Source organism: Panicum virgatum, chromosome 8K, assembly GCF_016808335.1.
Source record: "Panicum virgatum strain AP13 chromosome 8K, P.virgatum_v5, whole genome shotgun sequence".
Classification (NCBI taxonomy): domain Eukaryota; kingdom Viridiplantae; phylum Streptophyta; class Magnoliopsida; order Poales; family Poaceae; genus Panicum; species Panicum virgatum.
This window is the reverse complement of record NC_053143.1, coordinates 47426277-47439513: the sequence shown is the minus strand read 5'-3', so window position 1 is coordinate 47439513 and position 13237 is coordinate 47426277. Positions and strand designations below refer to the sequence as shown.

Genomic DNA, 13237 nt, shown 5'->3' with positions numbered 1-13237 from the left:
ACAAACTATGCACCGCACACTAACAATATTCTTTGGCAATCATCTTTCTCTCGCTAAAAAAATTAATTGCACCTACCAATTACTATGTTTTCCTCTCTTGAGTTTTTATCTTTATATGCAATGGTGATGGTCCTGAGTTGGGCCTTGGAAACCTGTCGTCACTCAAGGATGTCAAAATTTACTTGCGTTCTAGAGGCGCTAGCAAGGAAGATGTAAACGAATTGGAGGCTGCGCTGAGGCATGCAGTTGAAATCCATCCTAATCTTCCCAAGCATCAGATATGGGGATTGCCCAAAAAAAAAAAGCATCAGATATGCGGATGAAACTCCAGGTGTGCCATATCTCTGGCTGTTTGTTGTTTAATTTCGTTCTTCTTCCGATCCCGTTCACCTTTCATCTGACCTTAACTTCTATCTTAGTTTCAGATGAATGATGGGCTGGACTAGAATACAGATGTCTATATTTGCCGATTACCAAAGTCAATAAATAAAAATTCATATGTACAATATATCAAAATTCATATCACTAAAGTTAATATATCAAAATTCATATATACAATATATCAAAATTCATATTACTAAATTCAATTTTTTCATATATCAAAATTCATATATATACAAAATATCACTAAATTTAATATATCAAAATTCATCTATTTTTCTATATGTTTTCTACAACTATATATGCAAATAAGATATATAATACTACACTCCTACAATTTTTCTATTTCCTAAACTATGCAAATAATAATCTGTTTTTTTCCAATTTTTCTATCTATTTTTTCCTATATTTTTATATGCAAATAATCATATATATTCACTACTACAAAAATCTTTATGAAGGCGGGCAAAAAGCATTAACCGAGGTGGTTTTTGCAACCACCTCGGAGCGAACGTCACGGTTAATCATGGCCTTAATCGAGGTGGTTTCCCTGCCCGCCTCGGTAAATGGAATGAAAAAACAAAAAAAATAGAAAACCCGTGGACAGGCCCGCCAAGCCCATCCATGGGCCTGTCAAGCCCATCGACCGCCGTCGGCCACCCGCCGCTGCGCCCGCCGGCCGCCGCCGCGTCCCGCATCCGGCCGCCGCGCCGCGTCCCGCTGCCCGCCCGCCGCTCCAAGTCAACGGATCTGGCCCCGCCGCCTCGCCCGCGCCAGCCGCCGGATCCCCCGTCCGTGGGGAAGAAGGGGACTGGATCCGCCGTCGCCGCCGGATCCGGACGGCGCCGGGGCGAGCAGGAGGAGGACGAGAGGAGAGGGCACCGCGCTCGCCCGCCATCGACGTCAATGTGGAGGCCGTCGACCTCGCCTCTGACCTCGCCCCAGCCAGATCTGGGGAGGCCGCCGCCGCGCTCGGCCCCGCCAGCCCCTGCCGCCGTGCTTGCCCCCGCCGGATTTAGCGAGCGAGGGGAGGGAGCTGGGCTGCCGCTGCTGCTACTGCTCCAAGCACCACCGGGAGGGGAGGGAGCGGAGGGCGCCGAATGCCCGAGTCGGAGGAAGAGAGGAGAGAGGGAGACGAAGAGAGATGACTAAACGAAACCCTAACTCTTGACATACTTATATCGTAGACTGTCCGTGGACCGTCCGCCCCCCATGGCGGACCATCTGCCTTTCAGACATCCGAACGTCTGCTCCATGCAAACGTTCAGATGTCTGAACGTCTTGAAAGGCAGACGGTCCGCCCTCCCCAGGGCGGACCATCCGCCTTTTAGACATCCGAACGTCTGCTCCGTGTAAACGTTTGGATGTCCGAACGTCTTGAAAGGCGGACGGTCTGCCCTGGGGGAGCGGACGGTCCACTAAAAAGAATATGGCAGGCAAAAAGCATTAACTGAGGCGTTTTCTTTAAAGCAACCGCCTTGGTTAATCAATATTAACTGAGGCGGGCATTTTAATAGTGCCCACCTCGGTTAATCCATTTTGCGAGGCGGTTTTTTTAACCGCCTCAGTTAATAAAAATAACCACCTTAACTGAGGCAGTTCAAACTCTTGCCCGCCTCCGAGGTGTTTAAAAAAGTTCACGATAAATTATTTTTTGTAGTAGTGATCTTTTCTATCTAAACTACACATCACACACACGCGCACTCACACACGGCGGTGGGAGGTTCGACGGGGCTGTGTAGTATGACTGAGCAGGACAGGTCTGGGTGGCGGGGCAGTGGGCGGCGAGAACGACATGGCTGGCCAGGGACAAGGATGGCTGCGGCGCGTGTGGGAGCGGATGAGCTGCGGGCGGTGCACGGTAGGGTAAGAGCGCGGAGCTAGACAAGGAGGCAGGGATGATGGCGAGGTTACCCGCTCCGGACGGGGCCGCGGGAGGATGAGGCTCTAGGAGGATGGTGAGAAGACGTGGCAGCAGTGGCAGTGCTTCTCTCAGGTGTTCGATGAGATCTCGATGAAGAACTAAAGGGAGAAGGGAGATTGGCACTAGCATATACATAGGGGCAGGCATCTTTAGTCCCAGGGGGAGCCAGACTAAAGGGACCTTTAGTGCCCGCTGGTGTCCCTTTAGTCCCCGCTGGTGCCACCAACCGGGACCAAAGACCCTTTCATCGCAGGTGGTAGCTCGACACAGGACTAATGTCAATTTTGGCGGGCCGCAAAATTGCGGCCCTCCTATAGACCCTGCAGTTTCGTTTCTCGCTAAAATTGTGTATACTACTTGTTTTTGTTTTATATTTCTTTTATAAAAATGTTGACAATTGTTAATTGCGTAGTAAATAAAATATAAGTCCAAAAATTACAAAACAAATTTTATAGATTGGTTTGCTTTGACATACAGAAGAAAAATTTGTAACTTGAATTCTTTTGTTTCACCCTACAAATATTTAACATGCTGTAAATTATAATTACAATTTTGATAATGCAAAAAATGAAATACTTAAATAAAATATTTGAAATTATTTATTTTCGACATGAAATGATTTTTTCCATCACATTAATATGAATAATGAGTTTTTCATCACATTAAAACAATATAATTTTCCATCTACCGCCACCAAACTTGGTTCATAGGGCTAACCTAAGCAGGTTGTAGCTTTGAAGCCATTCCAAACCAGACAATGTATCGATTGGATTATACATAGGAATATGCTGGGCTAACGCTCACTACACAAGGATTCCAGGAAAAGCTGCTTGTGACTAGCAGGGAACCTGGCCCAGTTAATTCTCAACCATTGCTAATCGTTGTTAGTAGACCCTGTGCTCATACTTGTGAAGCTAGGGAGAGGGTACTAGTTAATGCGTTGCTCTATATCAATGATATTTTATCATACAAAATCGGAAACCTACACTTCACCGAGTTCATGATATGATCTAATCAAACTTGGTGATGCATGAACTTTGATGTGTATTTGAACATCTGGTTTATATTGACTTGATTTAAATTATATATAATGGTTTGTATTGACTTAATGAATGGAAATGATCTCATTGTAATATACAAGTTCTTGTTAATTAGTTTTATTTTCATTTTAAAATATATGTATAGTTTATGGACGTACAGTAGTAGCGCATAATATGTATACAAAAAATATTTAAAATGAAAAAGAATTGAATGAAAAAGAAACCATAAAAGAAAAGGAAAGAAAAAAAAAGATACTAACCGGGACTAAAGTGGAGTTCATCTTCGGTCCCAATTGACTGACATCGGACTAAAAAGCGGGGCCTTTGATCCCGGATTCACAGTCCAAGCTAGAAAACCGGGACTGATGGGGTTTTTCAACCGGGACAGAAGCTCGGTTCTATACTAGTGTGATGTCAGGTTGGCAACCGACGGTGATTATTGATTTTTTAATAGTGTACCAACAGCAGATGCCACGAGTGAGATTTCATCAATTTTTTTGAAGCCTATATTTTGAAAATTAAAGATAGACCCTATTCCAGATTCACAATCACAGAGCCATACAATTTTTTTTGAGATTACATAGAATAATGGAGACGCTCACAACACACGCACACTCACTCCCACAATTTTCTTGACCCATTGTTCTTGAGAAAATTTACATGGGCACATCAGTAAACAAACATCGGCACTTAGAAAATGAAAAGGTAGAATGATTTTATACACATAATCATGTACTCATTTTTTTGATAGCGGATAAAAACTTATTTCAGGCCATTTAAAGAAAAGGCATCAGTCCAAATCATCATACAAATGCTTACCGACTCCAGGCTAACAGTAAAAGTTAATAGGAAAAAAAACAAAAGGCCCACAATTAATGGAGCCGAAAAGGTCCATCGACCTTGAAGCCAAGCAGGATTCATCTACTCATAGGGTCAGTTCGGAGTCATCCTGCAATGGTGATGATTGGATATAACTAAAAATCTATTCTCCAGTCCATGATGATGATTGCACCCAGCATATCTTCATCTTTCCTTGCGGACATATAAATTAAAAAGTTGACCAGTTTGCATGGATTTCAGATATATTTGGTGATCGGCAAATATAGACATCTGTATTCTAGTCCAGTCCATCATTCATCTGAAACTAAGAAGTTAAGGTCAGATGAAAGGTGAACGGGATCCGAAGAAGAAAGAAATTAAACAATAAACAGCCAGAGATATGGCACACCTGGAGTTTCATCCGCATATCTGATGCTTGGGAAGATTGGGATGGATTTCAACTGCATGCCTCAGTGCAGCCACCAATTCGTTTACATCTTCCTTGCTAGCGCCTCTAGAACGCAAATAAATTTTGACATCCTTGAGTGACGACAGGTTTCCAAGGCCCAACTCAAGACCATCACCATTGCAGGTGATTTGTCTAGCCGCCTGTACACAGAACTCAAAGTTAAGAATTTCCAGCCTCGGCATAGCTCCTTGCTGAAACACAATAGGCCCTATAGATCCCCCGAACTGGAAGAATACAAGGCATGGGAATAATCCAGCACCAATGATAAATCCCCCAAGGGTTCCAAGATTTTTTGGATCCACAGACAGTTGTAGCAGACGGAGAGATCCCAACCTCCCAAGGGTTTCGAGATTGATCTGCCCTAAATCCCTCACAGCAATGGATAGGTATACAAGGTCCAGTAGATAAGACTGATTCATCCATGCTGGCAGTGTTGAGAACCAGCATGGCCATTCTATATCCAATCTATAGAGATGTCTAGGGGCAACCCAGGCATCCAATCCACAAAAGTCTGATTGATGATCTCCAAAGATCTTGATGTATAGATATTCGATATTTTGCAGCTTGCATAGGCACTCCACCAGCTTCCCACTCCAGCCAATGAACAGCAAAATATGAAGCACCCTCAGTTCCATTAGCTGGCCCAACTCTTCTATAATGTCCATGGAGACAGTAATGTCTAAAGTTGACAGCACTTCAAGATTTGTTAGGCTCCCAATCCCATTTGGCACTCTTGTAAACTCATCAATGTACAGGCACATCAAGTTTGTGAGCTGAACAATAGTTGACGGCAAGCTAAACATATTGTTGCCCCTCACATCCAAAGTTTGTAGAAATTCTAGGTTTCCTATTTCTTCAGGAAGCTGAGAAATGTGTGTGCCACATAATCCTAGGTACCTCAAGTAAAATAAATTCTCAAGGTACTCGAGGCTGTAACCTCGTGAAATATCACAATCTTGTAAGTTCAGGACACGTAATAAATTGAATTTTGTAAGGACCGGCATTACACAAAATGCAGACGGAAAGACAATAGCTGACCTTACACGTTGCATGCTTGTAGTATGTTGAGGCATAGCATTATCATCCTTACCATATTGAAGAGACAACCTCCGAAATATCTTTGATGCAGACGTGTCGTACCCAGTATTCAGTATAGAAACAAAATTTTCTTCACTTGACAAGGAGCAAATAAGATCGTGCATCATATCATGTACTTGACATGAATATATCAAGCCAGTGCACTCATCATATATAGGTTGGATCATACTTCTGTTTATGAGCTCATTGAAGTAACTCTCTCCAATTGCAAATAGGCTCTTACCTTGGTTTTCACATTGGATAAAGCCTTCAGCTATCCACATCCATATCAAACAATCTTTTTCAATTTTATAATCTTCTGGAAACATGCTTAAATATAATAAGCAAATTCTCAGATGGGAGGGCATTGCATAATAGCTAAGTGACAATATCTTTCTCATATCCTCCAAATCACTATTTTGAAGACCGGTACCAATAGAGTTGTACACATCATACCAATCAATCTTATTTCTTGCCTTAGAGGCTAGCAGACTAGCCATTGTAACAATAGCCAAAGGCACACCACCACATTTCTGTAGTATTCTCTCAGATACTTCAGCCAGATCCTCATCCGGACATTTTTCTATGCCATCAATGTTGTCCTTATTTTCATTACCAAATATTCTTATGTACAACAATTTTCGGCAGTCATTATGTGAAAGTGGTTTCAACTTGTAAGCACCACCAACTTGATGAGCAACATCTAAAATACGTGTCGTTGTGATAATTTTGTATCCAACATCATTATCAGGCAAAGCACATCTAATCATTTTCCAAACTGAGATATCCCATAAGTCATCAAGAACAACAAAATACCTACAAGGAGGCAACTTATTAGCATAAACTAATGAAATTATGATGGGAAGTTCTATTATTGTTCATGTACCAAATTGTGCAAATTAAGCTAATAGGAACATTACTAACAAATTGATGAGTGAGACTAGATTAACATGTCCATAGACAAAAGAAGAAACTCTGACTCTTAGTCAAAAGCTAGGAAAAAATTGACAACTGGGGAAAAATCATTGTAATTGGAAATATTATTTCCACTTAACAATGATGTTAAAACACATAAGTGGTTGTATTTTTATTTAATTAGGAAATGCATCATGCATATGCATGCACATTTTAACTTTATTTAGATCTAGGACCTAGTATTATGATTGGAGAGCAAAATTTAACCATGGCAAAAATAATAATAATATGTACATATGTACTAATGGCAGGGATGCTTCGTGCTTCCATACCTTTTATGTCCAAGGAATTCTCTGAGTTCATTGATGAGTCCCTGCTCGTCTAAAAAAGTTTCATTAAAAAAACTATCATCGTATTTATTCCAATCAAGTTGATAGAGGATGGCCATGAACAATTTATGTAAGTCAGGAGTTTGAGACACCGAAACAAAAGCACAACAATCAAAAAGTCCTCTAATCTTCTCATACACATGTTTCGCAAGAGTTGTCTTTCCAAGGCCTCCAAATCCAACAATGGAAACTATCTTGCCTTGCTGCAAGGGAAATCTATTCCCATCCATCAATACCTTAATTAGTTCATCACTTGAGTGGCCAATTCCGACAAGCTCTTTTGCCTCTGTGTACTGAGCAAATAAACGTGGGTCCACAGTAGCTATTGTAGGCTTAGCAACACCATTGTTAACATCGTACCTTAGCCGCCTCTCCTGCACTTCAGCGATACGGCTCTTGATGCCTCTTATATCAGTAGCCAACCTATGTCGAATCCTAACATTTTTAATCAAACTTTTATGAACCAAATTCTTGAAGCTGGGCCGCTTGGCTGACTTATCGCCCTTCACACGCACCATGAACGTGTCAATATAGTCCTCTATATCATAGGATAGCTCTCTCAAATCCCTGACCCAGATCTTGTCCTGAATGTCAAGCTGGTCTGGCGGTGTATTGGAGACCTTCTCGAGGGCACCCTTCATGCTCTCGAGCTCAGATTGGAGAAACCTGATCTCTCCCTTCACCCCCCTTAGCGGTTTGTACTCCTCGGTGAGGAGAACACCAAGCTTGGTGATGACACTCGACAGTGTCCCCTTTGCAATCTCCATGGATCTGTGCTGGGCAAACGCAAGGAGTGAGGCTGCTGTATGTATAGCTAGGAGCTATTTGGATGGGCATAAACGACGGAAGAGTGCGAGATAGAACTTACAGGCCACCGCTGGTCGCGAATCACGATCCCCTTCTCGCCGGATCCGGCTTCCCGTCGGGGTCAACGGATCAAGCGGACGAGCCGCAGCCGCCCCTTTTTTTTTTTCTTCTTCCAAGCCGCTTCCGGGTTGCTGCTCGCTAAGTTAGTACTAGAACAGATGGGAGGGGACAGGTTACCCTGATGGTCCACCACGGCATTAATTATCTCTTCCACCTGCCAGGCCACCTCCTTCTTTGCCTTGTTTGGCATGCTTCCTACCGCCAGTAATAATAATATTTTTGTTAATTACAGTATTAAACAAAATCAGTTTATAAAATCAACTTCAGAACCCCTGTGCTAGTGATCATAAAGAATCTAACGAGGTCTTTGACCGCGCGATTAGAGGATGGTTACTGTCATTAGATTCGTCGCGAAAAGTTACACCCATTCATAAAAAATTTTGCAAATAGATTTCATTTAGTACTTCATGCATGCAAGATTTTTTTTCTGGGAAGTGTGCACGCTAGTAATCTTACGGAACCAAACAAAACCCTTGCACCGGGTCCCTACTCGTGACAGCTTTTTCTAGCCCCTCTCATAGTGGCCATATTTTTTTTTTAAAACAGCCAGAAGCACAAAGCTGTCCAAATAATTTCGGAATGGGTCTACCCAACAAACTCATGCGCACACACGCACACTCTATGCTCGGTCCCACTGGGAATCGAACGCGGGCTCGTTCGCGCACCTGGCAAGCTTGCCAAGCGAGCTACGGCTCGTTCGCTACTGGCTGTATCTTCTTTTCTCTATTTCCATGTGGGTAAATTTGCTGTAGCATATCATTTAATATTGATATTTGCTACTTAATATTGACTTTGCTAGGAGACACTCTTCAATTGAAGCAATTAACATTCAGACAATATGATCTTTAAACTTTGGAGAGTTTGCTAAAACTCTAATGTGCCAACAAATGTTTGGATTTTAGGGTCACGTTTTTACGTGGGATTTACATATAGATCTATCCACATTGATCTCCACGAAGCATATAACTATATAGCCGTCATTTAAAAAAAATCTATTAATATTAAAAAAGGATGCAATTTTAAAACATATGTCAAGTTCGAACAAATTTATATAAAAAATACTAATATTTATCGTACTAAATAAGTATCGTTATATTCGTTATGAAATATTTTTCATACTATACTTATTTTGTGTCATAAACATTAATATTATATATATATATTCCCTATTTAACACTCTAGGTGTTAAATAACTATTTAACACGCCAGCCAACCCCCTCCGTCTGACCGAACCTGCGTCCGTTCCCAGCTAGACTCAAGTCACCCAACCACCCATCCCGCAACTGCAAAAAAGAACGTTCTAACCGGAAATTGATCAACATGACCGGAAATTTTGAACTTTTGATAGGAAATTAAGCCCGTGTTTAGTTACAAAAATCAAAATTCCAAATTTTTTTTCCGACACCTGCATGGAGACTTAAATCTAGACAAAATAAAAAACGCATTGCGACTGCTATCTGTAAATGGCGAGACGAATCTAATGAACCTAGTTAGCCTGTAATCAGGCGCTAAATTGCTACAGTAATGCTACAGTAAACAACCAATAATGACGGATTAATTAGGCTCATTAGATTCGTCTCGCGATTTACAGACGAGTTCTGTAATTATTTTTATAATTAGTCTATGTTTAGTACTTCAAATATAGAAAGATGCCTTTTCAAAATTTTTACGTCGCGCAACCAAACGGGGCCTAAGTAGCCTGACCCGAAAATAAGAAGCTTTTAACCGAAATTATTTTGGATTTTCTTGCGCTTTTGATTTTTAAAATTTCGGGACGCGCGCCGTACTCAAAGTTTTTACTGGCCCAAGCTGGGAGGCAGTTATGAGTTCCGGAAATCAACGCCACTAATCCAGTCCCCTTCCACAACGCCGCCGGGGCTCTCGACTCTTCCTCTCCTCTACAGTAAAACAAGCGGAAAAGTCGAGCGAGCTAGTTTTCAGCGCCGCCCGGCCGATTCCTCCTCCCGGCGTCGTCTCTGGCGTTGGGTGGGGAGGAAAAGGTTCGGCGGCGGCCGATCTGTGGTCAGCTTCGTCTGATTTGTAGATACTATTTAGTATAGGTGTTATTAGGGTAGTTAAGATTTGGGTATCCGGTGGCCATGTCGCCGCCGGATTTGTGCCTACTCTGCTTCGTCCCCGGCGACGGCGGAGAGCCTGTCTTTCCTGACGGCGTGTGCGTGGTGGAGGTACTGCTGCTTTTATGGAATAAGCTTTCTTGGTCCGTTCTTCACTTCGCTGGTGCATACTCCGATGCCGGCGGTGGGCGCGGGATGGTTCTGCTTCGGAGTCCGAGGTTGGTATGTCTCCCTCTCCGGCTGGTGGGGTGGTTGCTGGCCTTCTTTTGCTTCAAGGGCGCAGAGATGGTTGCGGGTGATGTGGTTGTTTGGCGGTTGGATCCGGCTCGGCTTTCCCTCGATGGTGGCAGTCGTCGACGGCGAGGTCGGATCCAAGAGCTGGAGAAGTCGGGGCGCGGCCCCAATCGATGGGCAACCGCCGATGGCCTTTTCTACTGCGACTTCGACCAAAGCCTGAGTGCGATGGAGCTTCTCCGATTCATGGCGGTGCTCGTCTTCCTCTCTGGCGGCGATGTCCGGCGGCGACAAGTTCGAGCGCTGACGGTTCGTGAAGGATCTAGGGATCTCTTTGTAATATTTTTTTTTGTTCAGGGTCCTTTGCGTAGTTTGGTGGAAACAGCTATCCCTGTATCCTCTTCGTATGTTTCTGTTTTGGTACGGGTACTTGTATATTTTTCTTATCTAAGAAATACAAAAGGGTATTATCAAAATAAAAATCCAGTCCCCTTCCCCGGAGGCCCGGACGCGACGGGCGGTTGAAGCCGCCGCATCGGCATCGATCCCGTACGCTGCTGCCGCCAGATTTCGGCGCCGATGGTTCTTGCCCAGTCCGCAGTCTCCCCAGGTCTGCAGCTCGCATCTACTTCATCGGAGCCGATCCCATTCACTGGTACAGTTGGCTTCCCTTCGTCAGATTCATCAGCACATCTCGTCGGTGCGTGTGCTTTTCCGCGGCGAGGATCGGCGTCCCAGTCCTCCGGCTTCCAGACAGTCGGCGACCCCATCCACACTGCAACTATCCACTACAAGGTACACTGATTTCTTGCATTACATCTCTACAATTCTTGCATCTGGAATTTTCCCCTTTCCCTTTTCCAAACCTGATCTCCTATCACACGCCATGTAGTCCTCAGTCTTTAGATACAATTATCTGCTGTTGGGTAACATGGAATTTGGATGACAGCGATTACCCGGCAACTTGTTCTTCGACCCTGGGGACTAAGCGGCGGCTGACCTCCCACCTCTCTGGTAGGCGCGCACGCATCTGGGTGTCCGAGTGATGGGGATCTCGTCAGACGCGGCGGCGGCAGTGGCTGACTGGCCGGATCCTTGCCGGGGAGTATCAAGGCGGATCCGGTGCGCGGCGTTGTAGGCGGCGGAGCTGTGCAACCCGTGCAGTTGCGTTGCTCTCAGTTGCAACCTGAATCGTCAATCTGGTATCTGCTTGCCACCCGCATGCTCAAGCTTCAGGTCCTGAAGATTATTAATTAGTGTCCGCATTTTAACACAATTGAGTATGCTGATATGAGATACCTTGTCGTTTTCAGTTTCAGAAATAATTGATTTGCTCTTGTTTATCAACTTTGTAGGTAGCGGTATCGATTTTTCATTTCTTTTATCACATAAAAATATTATTACCTTCTTTCCAGTCCTACTAATTTTCTAAATTTATTACACCACTTTCAGCTGCAAAAACAACTAATTCATTTCTGTTCAGCTTTGCAGGGAGGTGTGTCTGTCCAGCGATTACCAATGGTTGCCGTAACTGGCTTGTGGTGCTCCACCTCACGTAGTTAGGATAATATCATATCATGTCAATGGACCCTTTCTTCCTTTTTCTTTAGCAATATGTATTTGTTACAAGGGACGTGTGTTCCCAAAAATTTAGCATCTAATTTCCAGTTCTGTATTTACATTGCCGTGATATTAAACATTTTCAAGCGAAATGGAACCAAAGAACACGAAACGGGAGCACTCGAATCCACAGCACAAGAAACAATTTTTTTTTTCTAAACCGGAATACTGAGTCTCCAAGACAAAAAACGAAGATTATTAGAAGTCTTTGATGAATCCAAATACTTATTCGGGTCAAGAAACCAATAACGAGATCATCTCTGCTTCTGGTATTCTGCTGCATGCGCCAGGCAAAGCTTTCCGGACACAAATTCAGAGTAGATTTTTTTTCCGGTTGTAATTCTTTATCTATCAGCATGTTCCGGTTGCATGGATAAGGCCTTCTCTCCACCAGCTGGGCAAGCGTCTACCTTTTTCCGGTCGGGGACAAATTTCCGGCTGCGGACGTCTTGTTCCCTGTGACGGAGCTGGCGTGGTTTTTTTCCCGGTTAAAACAACAATTTTCCGGTTTGGGCAATCATTTTTCATGTTTCGGCCTGATTCCTGTCTGAAAGCATCTAGACCCCTAATTCGAGTTTTGGTAATTAATGACAACAGTTTTTGGATTAACGATTTCATTTGAGATAATGAGTATAGGTTGATCCACGAATGAAAGAGATTTGGTTGTGAACGTATGGAGTTTTGGAGATGATGAGCAAAGCTCGGGCTCAAGGCAAAGGTATAAAATAGGGCTTTTGTTTTCTACCGGTCACAAGGCGTTTAGTGGATGAAAAGTGACCGGATTTGTTGGATAGATAGCCGTACTATCAAGAAGGGTCGAGTACTCGTGCTTGACGGGTCCTTAGTGCCATTTTGCTCAAAATGTCTAGTTGCATGCATGAGGGCTAACGGCGTTTTGAAAAGATTTGAAAAAGACTAAGTTTGAGAGCTGACTAAGTAATGGCGGACAGTCCGCACCCAAGGGGCGGAAAGTCCGCGCCCGTTCCAGAGAGCTTGCAGAGGCTCTGGTGGGCTGGCGGACAGTCCGGCCCAGGTGAGCGGACGGTCCGCCACTATATTTCAAAAATGTACCAGAAAGGGTGTCTCTCTGGTGGGCGTCAAAGTTGTACGGCGGACAGTCCACCCATGGGGCGCGGACGGTCCGCCGGCTAATCTTAGATTTGTACCAGAGAGGTTGTTTCTCTGGTTTGGGCTGAAAAGTGAACTGCGGACGGTCCGCAGGCTAATTCGATTTTGTACCAGAGAGCTTGTTTGTCTCTAGTGAGTCAGATCTCTTAACCGCGGACGGTCTGCCCCTGGGGCGCGGACGATCCGCCAGGGTTCAAACGGCTAGTTCTGACACGCATTAAATACACTCTGACTCACTG

General features: G+C 43.9%; 1 protein-coding gene and 1 long non-coding RNA gene across 4 annotated transcripts; one reads left to right on the top strand and one right to left on the bottom strand.

Annotated features, from left to right (window-relative positions):
* Window positions 1-4038: 4038 nt before the first annotated feature.
* Window positions 4039-8051, bottom strand: LOC120644930 (disease resistance protein RGA5-like). Of its 3 annotated transcripts, none has more exons than XM_039921672.1 (4): window positions 7883-8051; window positions 6958-7785; window positions 4574-6526; window positions 4039-4483 (listed from the first exon to the last, which is right to left on the bottom strand). In XM_039921672.1, exons 2-3 carry the CDS (start codon window positions 7779-7781, stop codon window positions 4582-4584), a joined length of 2769 nt encoding a protein of 922 aa, XP_039777606.1. In that variant the 5' UTR covers window positions 7782-7785; window positions 7883-8051; the 3' UTR covers window positions 4039-4483; window positions 4574-4581. The 3 variants fall into 3 exon arrangements, with proteins under 3 accessions (XP_039777606.1, XP_039777607.1, XP_039777608.1); XM_039921673.1 differs by having other exon boundaries at window positions 6958-7790; window positions 7883-8032; XM_039921674.1 differs by having other exon boundaries at window positions 4044-4489; window positions 7883-8041.
* A 2691-nt stretch (window positions 8052-10742) lies between these two features.
* Window positions 10743-11925, top strand: LOC120644929. The gene is made up of 3 exons (XR_005663992.1): window positions 10743-11045; window positions 11200-11452; window positions 11734-11925. It is a non-coding gene; the product is annotated as an uncharacterized LOC120644929 (long non-coding RNA).
* The last annotated feature ends 1312 nt before the right edge of the window (window positions 11926-13237 follow it).

Bases quoted from the DNA above. Each gene is read 5' to 3' on its own strand.
- LOC120644930 (XM_039921672.1), bottom strand. From the start codon at position 7,781: ATGGAGATTGCAAAGGGGACACTGTCGAGTGTCATCACCAAGCTTGGT. The intron at 6,527-6,957 runs GTATGGAAGCAC...GCCTCCTTGTAG, and splicing joins GAATTCCTTGGACATAAAAG to GTATTTTGTTGTTCTTGATG.